Genomic DNA, 20,011 nt, shown 5'->3' on the forward strand with positions numbered 1-20,011 from the left:
TATTGGAAAAGCTACACCTCAGATTTCTCAAGTACATTTTGAAAGTTAAAATGACAACGTATAACAATATGGTCTATCGGGAGCTGGGGAGATACCCACTCTGTGTCACTGCCAAGAAAATAATGATCAGTTACTGGGCAAGGTTGATCGAAGGCAAGGAGAACAAACTTAGCCGTATTATGTACAACTGCCTGCTTGATTTGCACAACTCTGGCGTCTATGCCTCGCCGTGGGTCGTGCGCATCAAACAGATTTTGGATGACTGTGGGTTGTTTTACCTCTGGCTTACACAGCAGTGCAACAACATTGACTGGTTGAAGTTAACTGTTGAGCAAAGTCTTAAGGATAAGTTTATGCAGAAATGGCAAAGTGAGCTCAGAAACATGACATCATGTGACTTGTACGTAGAATTAAAAAAATAACTCAAACTGGAAAATGATCTGCTGTATGTAAACCAAAGGCATAGACATGCAATCTGTAACTTCAGGGTTAATAACACCAGAATCCCCAAGGTTGTTGGTAGATATAAAGGACTGCATAGAAGTATGAGGATCTGTAACCTCTGTAGTGACAACTGTGTGGGAGACGAGTATCATATTTTGTTTGAATGCAAGAATGTAATTATTTTGAATTTTAGAGAGTTGTATTTACCCAGATATTATTTAACTCGTCCATCTATGTTTAAACTGATCTTACTACTACAATCAGACAGACAAAAAGTCATGTGTAAATTAGGTGCTTTTTTGAAGAATGTCCTGCCTCTGTTTAAATGACATATGCACTAGCCATGCCGTGTGCCATTGTATATTGTTTTTGTATGTTTTGTTTGTGCTCCATACCATGTGATCATGGTCAATGAGTCACATTAAATAAATTAAATGAAATGAAAATCTAAGACTCATATCACGATATCGATATAACGCCAGACCCATGAGAGTTCTTACGCTGAAACACTATGTTACTGCATGCTGCAGATCTCTCTCTGGGTCTGAAACACTACGTTACTGCATGCTGCAGAGCTCTCTCTGGGTCTGAGACACTACGTTACTGCATGCTGCAGAGCTCTCTCTGGGTCTGAGACACTACGTTACTGCATGCTGCAGAGCTCTCTCTGGGTCTGATACACTTTCCCTCAGAGGGCTGGTTATGAGAGGGAACCGTTCACTTGACCAGTGACATGCCAGTGGTGGATTCAGTCCTCCCCAATCAGTAACGACTTTGCGATCAGACGACACGGGAGGCGCAGCCCATTTTTCGAACCGCTCTCTCATCGGTGCTACGACCTGTCACTCATTCAATTTCAACCCGCCTTAAAAAACCAGCAGTGGCTGTGAACTGGCACAGACTCAATATGTAGCATGCAGAGCGCAGCAATTCAACATAATATTTGAGTCTGGGGAGAGACTATCCTCGGCATGACATTGAGCTACTGGATTTTCACTTGAAAATGGATCTTATGTCCCACCTGTGTCTTCATCGATGGAGAAAGCTTCCAGTCCGCTGCCTCCTCTGGCAGAGTAGCTCAGCGTGCCGTCCCTTCCCTGGTCCTCGTCCTTGGCGCTGACTGTCAGGACGCTGGTGCCCGCACGGGAGTTCTCCTTCACAGAGCCTCTCACAGCAAAGGCAGAGAAGTAGGGTGCATACAGATTCTCATTGACATCCACCACCTGCACGGATAGAGTCATCAATCAATCAATCAATTTTATATTGATATAGCGCCAAATCACAACAAGAGTTATCTCAAGGCGCTTTACAAATAGAGCAGCAGTTTCCCCCCTACCATTCTACAGGCCTGGCGGGCCCGCCAGGCCAACGACGCCCCCGCCAGGCCAGGAAAAAAAGGCAAAAACTTTTTTTTTTTTTTTCCCTGCTCTCCCCAAAATTTCAATAAACCTTTATGGCATATTATTACAATACAACAATACTGGTGTTGACAGTGTTTACAGTAATAGAAGATGCCAAATCATTCAAAACAATAAGCATTTTGCTTTTACGTGTCAACGTGTGTCGTTGCCTGGGAAAGGCACATCCCATAATACAACTGTTCGCATCGCATCCCATAATAGTATGATGATACTTGATGATATGCCATTGCGAACATAGATGCGAACAGGTTAGCTAAAAGTTTAGCGTCGCCAGCGAGGGCCCCCACCGTTGCGGTCGGCGTACGTCCCTTCAGGCCTGAAAACTTTTCTAGGAGTACACACTGAGCAGGTAGAAGACCAGGCTCTTTATTCTAGACCCAACAATTGAAACAATGCTCACATTCACCGGCTATTCTACTGCACAGGTCATGTGTCCGGCTTTTCTGCCATGTGACATTAACCGAAAATGTATCGAAACAGACATTTAGAATCTCTAACCGACTTAATCTTGCTCATGTCAATTCAATTAATTCATTAATTCAATTAATTAATGTTAACTCAGTTAATACTTTCCCCAATGCGTGCATTCATAATCTGTCCCCTTAGAAAAAAATGATGTCGTGTTCAGTCACGTGACTCCGCCCCATCCAATGAGTGATGCTGTCGACATCGAGGATGACACAAGCAAAAAAACGTTAGGGTTGTACTACAACCCGGGTTTTACGAGTGAGAACGAGAGCTCTCACTCTAGTGCCATCTTCGCTGCGCACGCAGCCACTGGAAGAATATTATTTTTGCTCCAAAAATGATCTTTATACAAAACCAAACCACCCACCAACAGGTGGCGTGGTACCCCCTGGGGCTGAGGCGGCCACCCACATTCCTCTCCCCGTGACTACGTCACGTCCGCTCAGACCCCAGAAGGCCACTCCTTCTTCCAGCTCGCTGAGAACGACGCATACAACGACACATCGACGCAGCAAGGCTGGGTAGTGAGAGCTCTCATTCTCACTCGTAAAACCCGGGTTGTAGCACAACCCTAACGTTTTACTTTGTTTCGAACTCAAGCTCTCATTATAGTGCCAAATTCAACCGCCCTTGCTGCCGGGAGCACTCCTCAGAGCGACCCGAGAGGCATCGGTGAACAACGGCCGCATGGCGAATCGCCCATGACCAACCGTGTGGCATTTGGAGCGGCAACGACACTACCTTCTTGCCGTTGACAGTACCGCATGCGTGAAACGCGAACCGGACACGTCAAGACTGTAGTATCTAACAAACGTGTGATGAGAGGACCATGAGGCCGCAGCGCACATGTCCTCCACTGATACACCGCGCAACAACGCGGAAGACGTTGCAGCGCCCCGCGTAGAATGTGCCTTGATACCCTCTGGGGGTACCTTACCCATGGCAGAGTATGCCAAAGCAATCGCCTCCACTATTCAGTGCGATAAGCGATCCTTGGAAAGGGGTCCGCCCTGGGCCCTCTGCCCGAAACAGACCAACAACTGGTTTGAAGTGCGTAATGAACGCGTTCTCGCCACGTTGGCCGAGAGCGCCCTTACGGGACACAGCATGTGCAAACGTCTCTCCTCGCCCGAACTGAACGGCGGAGGACAGAATGCTGACAAGTCTATGACCATAGACCTAAAGCTGGCATTAATATTCTTAGGTTGATAAGCCGGGTTAGGTCGCAACGTAACCCTGCGCCCATCATCCTCGAAAACCATACAGGCCTGCTGCAGCGAGAGGGCAATCAGGTCACCAACCCTCTTTCCTGACGACAAGGCCATCAGCAGCGCGGTCTTCAAAGATAGAAACTTCAGATCCATGGAGTCCAAGGGCTCAAACAGATGACCCGCGAGCCCGTCCAGCACCGTGACCAAGTCCCATTTTCTCTATTTGATTCTTAGTGGAAGTCTTTATTTAGAACATGTAAATACTGTAAATAGTGATGGGTATATGTTAATTTGTGGTTGTTTTCCCCTTCGATATAGTCTATCGTCCTTGGGAAAACAGTGATATATGTATTATATACAGTATATATACATTTTTTTTCCCCCACATTCATATCCCCATTTGTAATTTGTTTGATGTCATATTTGTGTCATTGTTATTGCTATTATTATTATTCAAAATGGCTGCTAATGACATCACTGTGGAGGAGGGTATATAAACCTCCCATTTTTCAGTGTTCTGCTTGACTCTGAGGAAGACAGACTTGTCTGTCGAAACGTCAGTCAGCCCCTTCTATTAAAACGTGCAGACGGAAAAGAGTGCTCCTGTGTCCTTACTTGGGGTAGTCTGTGTGAAGTGCCCAGGTAAAACATTACTTTATGCATATTGTCCTTCACTGTTGAGCACCAGGACCCTTTTATTCCAAACCTGGCTGAAGCGCGCTGGACTATTAATGTACTGTAACTTAGGCTAATGTTGTTATACATGACATCAGACATTCCATGTTAAATGTATGTGTATCTGTCCCTATGCAAATAAACACTAAATAAAAACAATTAAAATATATACGTATGATAATTAAAATATATATATCAGCACAAAGTATTGACAATTGGAAGAAGCTTCAGTACAAAAATATCAGTATCAGTATTGGCCTTCAAAAACCCATATTGCAACCCTAACGGAGAATGAGTGTGCTTGTGTCGTGTGTTTGTATATTACACACCTCTACCTCCACAAATGTGTGAGCACTGAGGCTGGGCACTCCTCTGTCCTCAGCCAATACAGTTAGGTTGAAAAACTGCTTCTTCTCATAGTCCAGCTCCTTCCCAATCCTCAGCATCCCACTCACAGCATCCACCTGTACAAAGCATGACATTCATTACCTTACAACAGCATATATCGTATTAACAACAAGTTCTTCCTGTACTTGTAATAGAGTACTGCAGGGATGACGTATTTTTGTAGGCCAACCCAGAAGTTAGCATCGCCTGGTTCCTTCATCTGGAAGTCAATGGGATTTTTGTATGGGGATTTTGGTTAGATGTCTGAAATAAGGTCTGTGGTTAACAAACTTTATGAAACTGAAACCCTTGTGTTCAGCAAGATAGTCTTTACAAATTAACACCACTTTTATGATTTTTCAAGAGTAAATGTGATCACCAAAAAATTGCGATCGCCAAAAAATGCTTCAAAAATCATAAAAGTAGTGTTCATTTGTGAAGATTATTAGTTTCATACACTTGTGTTAACCACAGACCTTATTTCAGGCATCTAACCAAAATCCTCATACAAAAATCTATAAAACAGTACATGCATTTATGTCCAAACAAATAGTTATTTGTTCTTTGAACAAATGGTTCTTCAGTCACATTAGCAATTACATTTGTACAGCTGCAGAGCATCAGCACATGCAACAATATAGGCAATACAAATTGTGATATCACCTACCTCAAAAGTACCATTGAAGTCATTGATCAGGGAGTATCGGACCAGCCCACCTGGGCCGAGGTCTGGGTCCTGAGCCTGCACCCAGGTGATCACAGCCCCCATTGGGAGGTCCTCCAGCACTTTGGTGCTGTAGCTGCTGGGGATGAAAGCTGGGGCACAGTCATTGACATCATCCACTATAACACTCAGAGTCGTCACCGCTGACCTCTGAGTGCCTCTCTCAGCCTTGTCTCTCGCCTCAATCTGCAGGCTGAGCATCGGGAAGGTTTCTCTGTCCAACTGGCTGGCCACAAATACACCTCCAGTCTCTCTGTCGATGCCAAACTGAGGGATGCTTGTCAGCAGCGTGTATGACATCTGTGCATTTTGACCCACATCTTTGTCGGATGCAGCGATGGTGATCACTTCCATGCCGATGGCAGAGTATTCTGAAACGATGACAGAGTAGCTGTCCTGAAAGAACTGGGGGCCATTGTCGTTTGCATCCTCAACAATCACTGTCAGTAGTCTCCAATTGGACATCTGAGGGAAGCCCTGGTCGTAGATGGTGATATTGAGGAGGTAACGATTCAACCTTTCATGGTCAAGCGGCTCTAATACAGTTAGCAAACCATTCTCCATGTTGATATTGAAGCAACTGTCAGTGTTGCCGTCAGATATGGAAAAGAGGACACGCCCGTTAAACCCTGTGTCACCATCTCGTGCTCTGACCTGAAATACACTGGCACCAGATACGAGGTCTTCCCTCACTAGAATACTAGTAGGCAAGGCCTCAAACTGTGGAGCCTGTTTGTTTACATAGAAAAGGTCTGTATAGCTCTCTTCAACTCTTGACTTAGCCATATCAGAGGCCTTTGCGAGCATTTTTTCTGCCAACAGCTGGGCCACCCTGGTCTCCTTGCAGTTAAAACCCCTGGGTGGCAACCTACCTCTCACAACTGACACATTAACAAATGTAGGGTCAGAGAAGATCTCTCCATCTGTAGCTACTACCTTCATGTTGAATAACCCACTTTTTGGATTACCCACTGCTAAGGACCTTTTCAACGACAAAGCCCCCGAATCTGGGTTTAAGGTGAAAAAGTCCAGTCCGTTCCCAGACAGTATCCTGTACTTCACCATTCCCAGTTCATCCACGTCTACGGCAGACAGGGTAACAATAGTCTGGCCAACAGGGAAATCACGGCTTATCATCCCCCTGCAGGAGACCCTCTCAAAAAGAGGCTGGTTGTCATTGATATTAATCAGGCGAATTGTGACATTCACCTCATTCTCCCTTCTGTAAGGTGAACCCCAATCAGAGGCCCGCACAGCGAATGTATAGATGTCTTCTGATGACTCGAAGTCCAGGTCCGCACGGATCCTCACCTCTCCAGTGTCCTGCTCAATGGTAAATGGTAGAGACTGCAAACTGCTGATTGTGTGGGTTATATACCCATTTTCTCCTTTATCATCGTCCACAGCAGACACCACGAGAACGACGGTGCCGAGCGGTAAGCTCTCATTGATGGAAATGTCATAAAATGGCCTGGCAAATAATGGTGTGTTGTCATTAGCATCCTCTATGATGATTTGGAGCTTTGTTTGTTGCTGACTGATGATATCAACCACCTCTATCTCCACAATATCCTGCGATATCGTCATCAACTGCCTTGTGGTTATGACAACTCCAGTCAAAGGGTTTATATCAAAGCACATTGGCTCTGAGAGGGCGCCAAAGCTGTAATTGACAATCAAAGGAGCTGGGGAGATTTTCACCACCGCTACAATAGTGCTTGGGGGTGCTATTTCACTCAGCTTGACAACATAAACATCTTTCTCAAACTTCGATACCACTGGGTCTGGCTTTGTTACCAACAACTGAACAACCTGGGTATTAGAAAACTTTGGAGGTATTCCCCTATCTTTAGCCTGGAAGGTCAGGTTGCAGCCATAGGGGAATTGTTCCCAGTCCACCAGTTCTGATGTTTTCACCCTATACTCGTTACGAATTGGCGACCGGTCAACCACAAACTGTTCTAAGGGGTCGCCCTCAATGATAGACACCCACTCTATATCCCCAGCTACACCCTCGTCTTTGTCCTCCACAGTCACAACAGCGTAGACCGGGTCCTTGTCCAACCAGGACGGAGTGACGGCAGTTGCCCTGAGGACAGGGGCGAAGTCGTTGACCCGCTCCACCGTTAGAAGCAGCTTGGCCGTACTGCTGACACTGTGGTTCCCATAGAGCTTCATCCCTCTGTCCACCACCTGTACTTCCAGCTCAACTTGCTCTTGTTTTCCCATCCTTGGTCTGCGGGTCAGGGTGACGACTCCACTGGTTGGGTGGACAGCAAAGATCTCCACCCTGTCCTTGAAGAAATAGTAGAACTCTCCATTAGACCCGACATCGGCGTCTGTGGCTGTTACACGCCCTACACTGGCACCCAGGGGGGCACTCTCAGGTACAACGATGGAATAGGAGGTGGGGGAGAAGAGCGGTCGGAGGTCATTGGTATCCAGGACCTTGATATAAACAGTGGCTAAAGTCTCTAGGCCGCCTTGGGCAGACGCCTTCACTGTCAGCGTGTAATTGTCTTGTACTTCTCGATTCAAGATGACACCACTGCCTCCATCTGTGCGTATCCGCAGGAAACAAAAGTCTCCCATTACAAACTCCTCGGCCTGGAAGATTCCCTCACTGTCTCCAGACTCGATTGAGTAATTAATTTCTAAAGAGCGAGGCGGCCCAAGGATGATGCCCATTTTGACCTGGCTTCTTGTATAGGTCTTCGCTGCTGAATTCTCAAAGATGGAGGCATTATAGGTGGGTTGAGTGAAGAGGAGCAGGCCTTGTGCCGTCCTGGCCTCTTGCAGGAACTGGGCATGGCTTGGGTGGAGACAGAGGAAGAAGGAGAAGAAGAGAAGGAAATGGAGGAGGAGAGACAGGCTAGGCACAGCCAGCATAATGTGCCAAGGATTAGGCGTCATCACATTCCATCATCCAGTCACCCTAAATTGGGAAGGAAAAACAAAGAAAAACAGGTCTGGATTCACTTGTGAGGTATTAAAGGAATCCATTCTTTGTGCTATAATTTAGATATCTAAAGTGTGAAACAAAAGTTGCAATTGTAGCCTGTGTTATGTTGACAGTTCTGGCAGCAACCCATGTTAAAGGCTTGCCCAGGAGACGGGACCACAATCTCCCGCTTGCAAAGCGCAGACACGAACCACAACACCAAGAGAGCTAGCTCCCTTAGGTTAACAGGCCTTTATACTGGGGAGTGAGTTTAACCAACTTACTCACTACCACTGGACTCACATTGATATAGATTTTTGCAAGCAGAGATTTTGAGCACAAGCAGTGCGAGGCCTAGCGATGGGTATTGTTTCTTATTTTTCAAATTGATAGACTGCCTCTTGAATAAAGATAGGGGAAAACATATCCATATTATAACCCTGGTGATTGTGTAAGCTGTATATTACAGGTATCACCTATGAGCACACTCTAGAGAAAACAACCCAGTAGCAGTTCTTCATTGAGACCCTTAGGGTGCTCCGTTTGCAAGGTGTGTATCCAGAAGGCTTCCCTTTGTAAAAGAGCCCTGTCTCTGTCACCACCTCTCTTCAGAGGATGAACGTTCAATGCCTTGAAATCTGAGGGAACACACATCATGACCCACTGTATTGAAATGTCTGGCCACTGAGGACTTGATATCCCTATTTCTAATGTTACTTTTGTGCTCCGATATACAGGTCTTGAGTTCTCTGGTGGTCTTACCTACATAGAATAGGCCACACGGGCACTTTAATAAATATACAACAAATTTGGTTTTACATGTAATTCGACTTTTAATAGAATGTTTCTTCCCAGAGTGGACATGAAAGAATGAATCACCTCTGATCATGGCATTACAGTGAATGCAATTTAAACAAGGAAAATTACAGTTTGGTATATTGGACAAGAAATGTACCAGGGGGGTATAGCAGTCAGCTCTGACTACCATGTCTCTTATGTTTCTAGCCCGTTTAAGGGCAAACAGAGGAGGCTTGGTGAAGGCATGGCCCACTAGGGGGTCACTCTGCAGAATGTGCCAATGGCTCAAAATAAAAAATTGTATGTCCTGCGAAACAGGAGAAAAAGTGGTTGCACACACAATATTAAAATCGCGGTCTTGTTTAAATTGCATTCACTGTAATGCCATGATCAGAGGTGAGTCATTATTTCGATCCCTGTGTTCCCTCTACCAAGCACCTCTTCCTGCCTTGATGGATTCTAAGGCCCTTTAAAGTTGTTACCTTCTGCCAGCCACACAAGCAAACCTCACGCTTCTTCCCATCTACATCTGAACTAGTGGCTTCCACTGACATGTTTTCCCTACTCATAGTCAAGTCCGTTCCAAAGTCAATAACTGTAAGGGAGCTTGTGGGCTTGCCTCGGGTGAAGTGTGAAGTGTGCTGGATCGTAAGTGAGGGCTCACGGGCAGTGGTCGGTCAGAACCACAGAGATGTCGGTCCTCGGACGCGGTTGAAGGAAGGTAAGACATATGAAGTAGAATAGAGCGTCACAGAACACCTTGTATATATATATACCCCCACATTTGGTGTATGACATCGTTGGTGATGTCACAACGTCCGAGGAGGTATGACATCATCGCCGATGACCTCACAGGTGAACTCTGACATCATCATTGATGATGTCACGGCGGTGTCATCGTCATTACGTCGTTGGCGCGTTGGTTCGTGGGCATCAATTGCCCCAAGAACAGGCCTGATGGTGGGCCATTACAGACTGTTTTCTACAATAACCGTGTCAACCATAGGTGAGTCATCTTCCACCCCCACTCTCGCAGACTCTAGGGGTGTTTTTACATAATTCCGTTTTGTAGCAAGTTTGGGTGTAACCAATGGCCTATTGGCCTTGGCTACTGCCACAATGAGCAGCTAACCCATTGCAGCCCCGGTGGGGTCTAATCCCTCCTGTCAGCTGTCTTTCCATGCTGTCACTAGGTCTTTCCCTAGTTGTCAGCTGCACTATTCACAACAGTCACTAGCCTAAGCTAGCTTTAGTATTAATTAATACACAGGACAAGATGTTACTATCCCTTGTAGTATATATTTGAGTGTAAGCGAGCACCAGCAGAGCAAATCTAAGCACAAGCGGGGGCTATGGTGGAGTTTGAGGGAAAGCCTTACAAAATCTGAACATGCACAATAAATCATGCCCTCAAATTAATAGGCCATGCTCTTGGATAAAGATAGGGAAAAATCTCCATGTACCTTCAATGTTGAGCGCAGTTGTATCCCAGAATTATACCGTAATTTGTATTGGATGGATGTTATTTAAAAAAACAAATGCACTTTTCTTACCCCATTCAAACACTAAATTCTCCACAAGGAAAGCACTGCAGCAAACCACATCAAAGCACAGAATACTTATACAATCTCAGTGAAAACTATCATTCACCAAAGATTGGGCCACAGTCACAAATGTTGTAGATCAACTGCCGTATTCAAATGGATCAATTGATATAGCCTTTATTATGATCAATCTCAACATCATTGACAAATGAGAGAACTTGACCTCTTATGGTCCAACTTAAAAAGTAATTTAGTCTAGGCTATTATTGAGTCCTAAAATTGTAATTATTAAATAAGTGAGAGAGAGAAATCGGACAATTGGGCTGCTGATAATTTCACGTTTCCCATGCTGACCAATTGTAGTGCAGTGATCTGCCTTGTTCAAGATACTGATACTCAATTCTGGATGCATGTCCACAGTCCATGCTTTGGAAACAAATGTTATTTCATTGGCAACAAGATTTTGAAGGCTGAATCTGAGACTAAATGAATTAAAAATATATATCATTTTCTTTTGTCCAGTGTAAAAAATGTGGGAGGAAACCACGTGAGATGTGTAAAACTATAGGCTGTTAATAGGCCTATTGTAGCCTACTGTAATAGGGAATGGCAATAAAAACTGCAAGGATATGAAACATCAAGCCAGTGGTGTGCCTATGTAGCCTACTGTGGGGACTGGGACTCAAATAGAAAACTAAAACTAGGACACAAGCCTACCATCCAGGAGGTGAGGACTCTGCAGGAATATAGCCTAATAGATAGGGTAGCAGAAACATGCCAAAGTTATTTTGACATTAACTCGAACCTACTGAAAAGTGGACCTTAAACTAATTTTAGAAACTGACACAGAAGCGATGAAAAGAAGATAGTCTCCTCAAAAACCATGTTCACCTTTGAAACCACACATTTCCTAATAGCCATACCTATAGACGGTTTTCACCAGAGCGCAACCCCACAGCACTTCCTTTTTCTCAGCATTCGGCAAACTTCAGAAATATTCACTCGACATCGTTACTTTTGTTTTCGCTGCTCAGCTGTATAGACGGTTTTCACGGAATGGTCAGTCCTGCACTTGAATGTTTTTTTTTCTTTTATGTCCATATAGCAAACACTGCAACAGGAAGTGAGCGGGGGTTCAATTTAGAATGTTTTTGTTGTCAAGTTAAAACCGTCTATATGACATAATATGAAAATACCAAAAAGTTAAACTGAACTAGGCATTAAAACAACATCGAACCAGCAATCACAAAACGGAAATTACAACGGAACGTGGAGCTAACCAATGGGCCGCTACAACTTCGAAAATAAATAGGACTTGTTCTTGTTCTTAAGGTGAAGGTGTAGTCTATAGCCTGCCAAACATACTATGTGACTGATTCAGACGAGCATTTCCCCGTCCAGAGCCTATCCTGGAAAATCTGTGTCCAGGCTGCAGTTCACCTCAGACATCGTGCCTTCCTTACCTTCATACGAAACATGCAGGATCAAGTGTTTTCCTCTCGTCCTGTCCCCGACGGTCAACTGAAGACAGCTCCACAGTCTCAAACTCGCTGGCTGAATGGGAAATTCACATGCATATCCCGGCCCCAGCAGCACGCAGTCTGGTCGTCCTGAACTAACACATATTGTCCCCCTTTCTTACACCTGCTGTTAGCACATTAGGCGCACTGTTGTGGTTTTTCCCGGCAATGGCCAACATAAAACTGACGCTAAATCAAACCGGCAGGCATAGGGTTAGGTGGGTGCTACAACAAACTGAGGTAAAGAACTGCTAACGCAAGTTTGGAAGCGGTCTGCATCAGCAGGCGCTGGGATGTGCGCTCTGGGATGGCGTGTGTGTGTAGGTGTGTGTGTGCGTGTGTGCGTGTGTGCGTGCGTGCGTGCGCGCGTGCGTGTGTGCGTGTGTGTGTGTGTGATACTTGGGGCAGGGAGGTTGGACCATGGGTTGGACAGGATCGTCGCTCGGCAAGTTCCGACTTTTGCCGAGTACAGCCGACAACATCCGGAAGTCTGCTGATAAATCCAATGCGGACCAGTTTACGGTGACAACGGCCGGGTACTGCAGCTCACAAACTAGCTTTGTCGCTGCGTTTTGTGTTTCTTTTCCAGTTGACCTTGTTTAGCCTCGCACCATGTCGGTTCTGTGTTACAATAAAGGCTGCGGACAGAGATTTGATCCAGAGAACAACCCTGATGGTGAGTGCTAACGTTAGCTAACGTGGTTGTTAGCTTAGCCTCTGATTATCTGGAACTTTCTATCGAGCCCAGATGGAACGTTAGCGTTAGCTAACCCAACATTAGCTGTCTGGAGCCATCAGTTAGCAACTGTCTTGTTTGTTAATTCCTTGGTTAACATACATAGCTATTAGCTACAAGCTAGCTAACGTTATTTGAGCAGGTGATGCTGACGTCAAGGTGCTGGTAAATGTTCAAATTAGGCTATTTGAGGTAATCGGATACAGTGTTATTTTAACTTAACAATGGTCTTATAGAAGATTAGCTTGAAGAAGTTAGTTAATCACTGTTTAAAACACACCATACATTAGTTTAAGTTACCTCTGGACCAACAGAGGTAACTAAGAGCCAACAGTTGAACCACCTGAGTTGCAGATGCATTGGTTACAAAAGCTGCACATTAATTAATCTTCTTCTTCTTCTTCTTCTTCTTCTTCTTTTATGAATTTGATTGGCGGTTGGCAACCAACTCAGAGGAGCATTACCGCCACCTACTGAATTCTAGTAGTTTTTGCAATGTATTTATTTACAGTGAACAGAAAATAACAGTTTCCACCCAAAATGCTCCCATTCATAAATATTGTCCATACTAACACTCAGACGCAATTGTCTGAGTTTGCGCAAATGCGTCTCTCAGTATTTTATCGATATCTGTTCCCGATACATACATTAATTAATGTAGCAAGAACATTCTTTAAAACCATTGCAAACATTTTGCCAAACACCGACAAACCGCTAGTGATAGATGCCGGTGTCATGCCGAGTTTTGCACCCCCGCCGAGAATTGCATCCCCATTTTCCGGGAGCATATTGTAATGATTTATACGGAAACTTAACTGTTTAAAAATGATATAATTGTCTGGGTAGACATGATCTCCAAGCCAGGGGGTCTGTACTGCATGGAGACCGACTTTGATGCATTAGATCCGCGTGGAGGTGACTTCCATGCTTGGGGCTCTCTTCTGGCTCATGGAAGCCGACTTTGGTGCTTAAAATCTGGATACAGAGGACCTCGAGACCTGGGGATCTCTCCTGGCTTTATGGAGGGGGGCGCAAATCTCGGCAGTTTGTACCTGCCGAGATTTGCATCCCTGTTGTGCAAAACTTGGCATGACACCTGCTGATATAAATGAGTAAAGTTACTAAACACAAAGTTCACTACAGCATCAAATCACATCAGGATTGGATCAACAAAATCTGTACACCATGAGCTTCACGAAGCAGGTTAGCCCCATAAGTGACCCTACTACTGTACTCCGTATACTCGTGCAGTACTAGGGTCACACTCAACAACTCCATAAGGCAATAGGGGGAACAGCTGTTCAAAACGCTGTCCTACCTGTCTCCGACGTCGATTGCAGATCCGAAGATATAATAGTCCTACGGAAGCCAGTAATTTAGTGGGGGCGGTTAAAATGATACTGCTGTGTGAAACAACCATTTAAAAGCAGTCTTTCCACAGCCTGTGCCGTATTTAGGAGAGGAGAAGCTTCCTAGTGCTGATAGGAACCTTGGGAGTTTGAGTATTTCATGACATGTTTTGCTTCCCAGGTGCGCTGGATTTGATGATTTGATCACTGACTGAGCCGCCGTCTCCGTGTAACTGCATGTGTTGTTTGCTCGCCGCATGCAAGCGGTGCACCATGATGGTGAGATCAAACACACCCTGCTGTAAATTCAGCGCAGGCTGTGGAAAGACTGCTTTTAAATAGGGATGGGCATTTTACGCGATTGAAATACTCTCCTTATATTATGAACGAGTAACCGGGTACTCGCGCGGGGGGGGGGGGGGTGCAACAACGCACAAAAATACCCAGTGGAAGGTATCTCTGTTTAGACGAGCATACTAGCTTGCTAGTTAGAGAATTTTAGCAAAATGCTTGGACCATCTGTGAAAAAATTTACTACCAATAGCTTTCTTCACCAATGTGTTCTTATAGGTGTCTAGAATCACCTCTCAATTAGTGCAAACCCAAATCCTCGTGGAAAATCCTGGTGATTATACACTGTGCTTTACATAACAATAACCAATATACCAATATCATATGGTCAGGGAGACATTTTTACTCAAAAATAATGTTTGGAATGGATTCAGCACCCCTGAAAACCCCTAGTTAGACACCCCACAAGTTCATTTTAGACTTTTAATTTTTATCATATTTTTCACCCAAGCCCTCGGGGCACCTTAACTTTGATTGGCTCTCCAGGATTTTCCACGAGGATTTGGGTTTGCACTAATTGAGAGGTGATTCTAGACACCTATAAGAAGTAAGAACACATTGGTGAAGAAAGCTATTGGTAGTAATTTTTTTCACAGATGGTCCAAGCATTTTGCTAAAATTCTCTAACTATGCGTCACCTGGTTCCCATTACACTTGACTTGAATTACACCTCTCGGCTGGTTCCAGCCTCGACACCGGAACCGGAACATGTAAACCGGACCGCGCCACATTTTTATCATTCCCCTGTTGAAACGCCAATTCGAGTTGTGTAGGATAACTAGTCGCTACGAACAGGCGGCAATGTCATATTGCATCAACATTTTCTTTTATGTACTATAACGTTTTAACTAGGGCTGTCAAAGTTAACGCGTTAACGCAAATTCGTTTTAACGCCACTTTTTTTTTTACGCGCGATTAACGCATGCACTTTCTGTGATGTTTGAGCCTTGGTCCGCCCCGTAGTTTTGGAAATCAAGAAGTAAAGCAGAAACAAATCTCCGTGAGGAGCAGAAAAGGAGGAAGAAAAGGGTATAATGGCAAGTTCAGCTTCAAGTAGGGTGAGTAGATGTCCTGCTTTGTGCGGGACTGCACAGCATTTACATGACTTCACACGTCCTGCAAATTGAGAAGATGTCAGAGAGAGAGAGAGAGAGAGAGAGAGAGAGAGAGAGAGAGAGAGAGAGAGAGAGAGAGAGAGAGAGAGAGAGAGAGAGAGAGAGAGAGAGAGAGAGAGAGAGAGAGAGAGAGAGAGAGAGAGAGAGAGAGAGAGACCAAGACAGCGAGAGAGAGAGGCGGGGAGAGAGCGCGACCCTCGCCCACCAGCTGCGGCTCGTTAACTAGTCTTGCCAGTGAGACTGACACTGCAGAGTCTCAGAGATGCGTGAGTATTCTAACTACAGTGTAGTCTCGCTAGCCAGCCTCTCTTCCCTTCCGTCAGAGAGTCTGGCGCCGCAGGTTTCCATTGTGGGATTGCGAAAAAAATGCTCTGTTTGGGTTAACCAATCAGCCTTGTCTTGGGCGGTGCTTAGCGTTAGCGCCCTTGGAAAATAGTTTCGGGATGGAACTTGTGCCGAGCAGGCCTTCTTTATTGCACAATCCAAATTTTCTTCAAAACTTGCCATTTTCAGCGTGTAGCAACGAGTTAGCCTGTAGGTTTCTGCCGTTAGCTTTCTACGCTAGCTAGTTAGCGTTCGGCGGGAGCATTACAGCGACACACATGGGAGCTGATTGACATATGGTCGGAGCCAATGACAGAGAGCGTGACAGAGCTTGCGAGCGGGGGAGCGGATATCCTGCTGCCACCGAAACAGCCGCTCGAATGGGAGAGCAGCTTTAGAGCAGGGGCGGGCTGATCCCTGTTGCCTGTTTCCACAGCGCCAGACTCTCTGACGGAAGGGAAGAGAGGCTGGCTAGCGAGACTAACTTCAGTGTAGCAATAATAACAATAGCCTACCAAAGGCCAATTACATACCAATATGATTAGGCATTATGGCAGGGTGTACAATTTCCCCATTAGCTTTTACCATGGCAATGGAGATCATTATTAGGGCTTCAAAATGGGTAGTGGGTGGAGAAAGGCTGCAGGGAGGGCTGCGGCTCCCTCCAATTAGGGCATACATGGATGACATGACGACTATGACGTCAACCGCTCCATGTACTAGCAGATTGTTGGATAAGTTAAATAGTAATCTGCAGTGGGCTAGAATGAAAGTGAAGCCAAGTAAGTCCAGGAGTATTTCAATCATTAAAGGGAGGGTAGTAGGTAAGAAGTTTGTTATAAATGATGAGGTGGTGCCTACAGTATTAGAGAAACCAGTCAAGAGTTTGGGAAGATGGTATGATGCAAGTCTCAGTGATAAGGGACAGTTTGAGGAGGTGAGGCAGGAAATGATTCAAGGTATTTCAAGTATAGACAAGTCAGGGCTCCCAGGAAAGTTAAAGTTGTGGTGTTTGCAGTTTGGATTGTTGCCTCGGTTGATGTGGCCACTGACAGTGTATGAGGTTCCCCTTTCAAAGGTAGAAAAGCTAGAAAGGATGATTAACTCATTCATTAGAAAATGGCTCGGAGTCCCACGCTGCCTAAGCAGTGTAGCCTTATATGGGAAAGGCATATTGGAATTGCCATTATCTAGCCTGACAGAGGAGTTCAAGTGTGCTAAGGTTAGACTGGAAATGACTCTGACTCAGTCAAAGGATCCAGTGGTTAGGAGTGTAGCGCCCACAGTTAAAACAGGGAGGAAGTGGAACCCAAAGGAGGCAGTACAGCAAGCACAGTCAGCTCTTAGACACAGGGATATCATAGGTCAGGTGCAGCATGGGCGTGGAGGCTTAGGGTTGTGCATAGGGAAACCTGTGTGGAACAAGGCATCAGTAATAGAAAAGAGGAAGATGGTAGTTGAAGAAGTACATAGGCAAGAGGAGGCAGTAAGATGTACTAAGGCAGTGTCGCAGGCAAAGCAAGGGCAGTGGGTGAACTGGGAGAGTGTAGAGAAGAGAAAGTTGAAGTGGAGAGAGTTGTGGAGCATGGAGGCCAGCAGAATTAGATTTATTCTAGGGGCTACTTATGATGTGCTGCCATCTCCCCAGAACTTAAATCAGTGGTTGGGCGAGGATGGTGCCTGCCCGTTGTGTTCTAGTGTATGTACATTGAGGCATATACTGTCAGGGTGTAAGGTCAGTCTCTCCCAGGGGCGATACACCTGGCGTCACAACCAGGTGTTGAAATGTTTGGCAGCTGCAGTTGAGGAAAAGCGGCTAGAAGTAAATTCTCTAGTTGCTAGCAAAGAGACTAGACAGATCAAATTTGTACGTGAGGGAGAAAAGATTAGACCAATTAAGGTCAGGCACAAGTTAGGGCAGCTAAGTGTAGGTGGAGCCTGGGAAATGAGGGTTGACTTGAATGAACAGCTAGTCATCCCAGCATATATAGTTAGCACCCGGCTACGTCCGGACTTGTTACTGTGGTCTGAGGTAGAGAAGAGAGTTTATTTTATCGAACTCACAGTCCCGTGGGAAGATCGAGTTGAGGAGGCTTATGAGCGCAAGAAAGCTAGGTATGCTGAAATGGCAGCAGAGGCAGAGCAGCGAGGTTGGAGGGCTCGAGTGCGGCCTGTAGAGGTGGGCTGCCGTGGTTTTGTGGCAAAGTCCGTTATTGCCTTACTAACTGAGTTGGGCATTCGGGGACGGAGCCTGAAACTTGCGGTTAGCAACATGTCTCAGGCAGCAGAACGAGCAAGTGAATGGCTGTGGATAAGGAGGAAACATGCTAGCTGGGGAGCTCGCTAAGGTCAGATTGATTGTTTGTTGTTGGTCATGATTAACGGTCCGCATCAACAGGGCTGAATCATTGACGGTGGTGGTGTAGTTAGGGATTGTTTGTTGTTGGTCATGATTAACGGTCCGCATCAACAGGGCTGAATCATTGACAGTGGTGGTGTAGTTAGGGATTGTTTGTTGTTGGTCATGATTAACGGTCCGCATCAACAGGGCTGAATCATTGACAGTGGTGGTGTAGTCAGGAATGTCATACCGAACCGACCTGGATAGCTAGGCTTAGATAGTGAGGTAATATGCAGTTGTGCGGTGGTAGCATGGAGGGGGGTGTTTCCAGGACGCTGGATTACACCGTTAAGCCTTCTTGAGGTGTCGTGGGCCTAACTTAACGAAACGTCGGTGAAGGAAGGTGCCCACTTGAAAACCCCAATGACATGCTTCATACTGCTGTTGGCTAGGGTAGGTAACTGGTGATTTGTGTCTTGTTTATTAGTTTGTTAGCCTGTTAGCTTGTTTTATTCTGGATTGGGCTTCTAAATGTGTTTTTCCTCGGATTTTGGCACAAGGGATAGTAACATCTTGTCCTGTGTATTAATTAATACTAAAGCTAGCTTAGGCTAGTGACTGTTGTGAATAGTGCAGCTGACAACTAGGGAAAGACCTAGTGACAGCATGGAAAGACAGCTGACAGGAGGGATTAGACCCCACCGGGGCTGCAATGGGTTAGCTGCTCATTGTGGCAGTAGCCAAGGCCAATAGGCCATTGGTTACACCCAAACTTGCTACGAAACAGAATTATGAAAAAACACCCCTAGAGTCTGCGAGAGCGGGGGCGGAAGATGACTCACCTATGGTTGACACGGTTATTGACTCTGGAACGGACTTGACTATGAGTAGGGAAAACATGTCAGTGGAAGCCACTAGTTCAGATGTAGATGGAAAGAAGCGTCAGGTTTGCTTGTGTGGCTGGCAGAAGGTAACAACTTTGAGGGGCCTTAGAATCCATCAAGGCAGGAAGAGGTGCTTGGTAGAGGGAACACAGGGACCCCGCATTGATAATTATTTCTTAAGAAGTTTATCAAGTCAGTCGGGTGAAGTCCAGCGACAGGAAGTAACCCACAGCTCGCAGGACATCAGCACCCCTGATGTTGAGGCAGGTCCTAGCACCGAGGAAAGCAGAGAGGCCAGCCAGCCAAAAAGGGAGAAGATTAGCGGTCAGAAGCCTAGAGTTAAGTGGCCAGGTGCAGCGGAAAGTAGGAAGTGGGAAGATATCAATAGTGATTTGGTTAGGATGTTAGAGAAGCTTAAAGGAACTGCTGAGAGTAAGTTGGATAAAATGGGAGATTGTATTTATGATTATGGTAAGGAAAGGTTTGGCGTCTTTGAGAAAAGGAAGAAACTAGAGGGTGAGGTAGTTAAATCTAGGCGCCAACAAGAGATAGATAGACTTATCCAGGAGAGAAGACAGCTTAAGAGGCAGTGGAGGAAAGCTACAGAGGTTGAGAAGGAAGGCATTGATTGCTTGCAGTCAGATGTGAGGGATCGGTTGGCAGTTTTAAGAAGAGCAGAGAGCATTAGGAAAAATAGGAAAAAGAAAGAGAGAGCTAGAATAGCATTCTATAAGGATCCATTTAGATTTGTGAAGTCATTGTTTAGTAAGGAAAAGAA

General features: G+C 45.4%; 2 protein-coding genes across 2 annotated transcripts in view; one reads left to right on the forward strand and one right to left on the reverse strand.

Annotated features, from left to right (window-relative positions):
* fat3b (FAT atypical cadherin 3b) overlaps positions 1–8,219 on the reverse strand; it is a gene marked incomplete at both ends in the record, with an annotated part of 214,011 nt that extends 205,792 nt beyond the window's left edge. The window contains 3 exons of the mRNA XM_083633105.1: positions 1,466–1,667; positions 4,549–4,683; positions 5,274–8,219. Of these exons, the coding sequence (XP_083489231.1) occupies positions 1,466–1,667; positions 4,549–4,683; positions 5,274–8,219 (3,283 nt within the window). The remainder of the gene's footprint in view (positions 1–1,465; positions 1,668–4,548; positions 4,684–5,273) is intronic.
* A 4,526-nt stretch (positions 8,220–12,745) lies between these two features.
* Positions 12,746–20,011, forward strand: part of chordc1b (cysteine and histidine-rich domain (CHORD) containing 1b) — a gene marked incomplete at its 5' end in the record, with an annotated part of 61,638 nt that continues 54,372 nt past the window's right edge. Inside the window, one exon of the mRNA XM_083638995.1 lies at positions 12,746–12,809. Coding sequence (XP_083495121.1) covers positions 12,746–12,809 — 64 coding nt within the window. The remainder of the gene's footprint in view (positions 12,810–20,011) is intronic.

Source organism: Poromitra crassiceps (assembly GCF_964638095.1).
Source record: "Poromitra crassiceps genome assembly, chromosome: 1".
NCBI lineage: Eukaryota > Metazoa > Chordata > Actinopteri > Beryciformes > Melamphaidae > Poromitra > Poromitra crassiceps.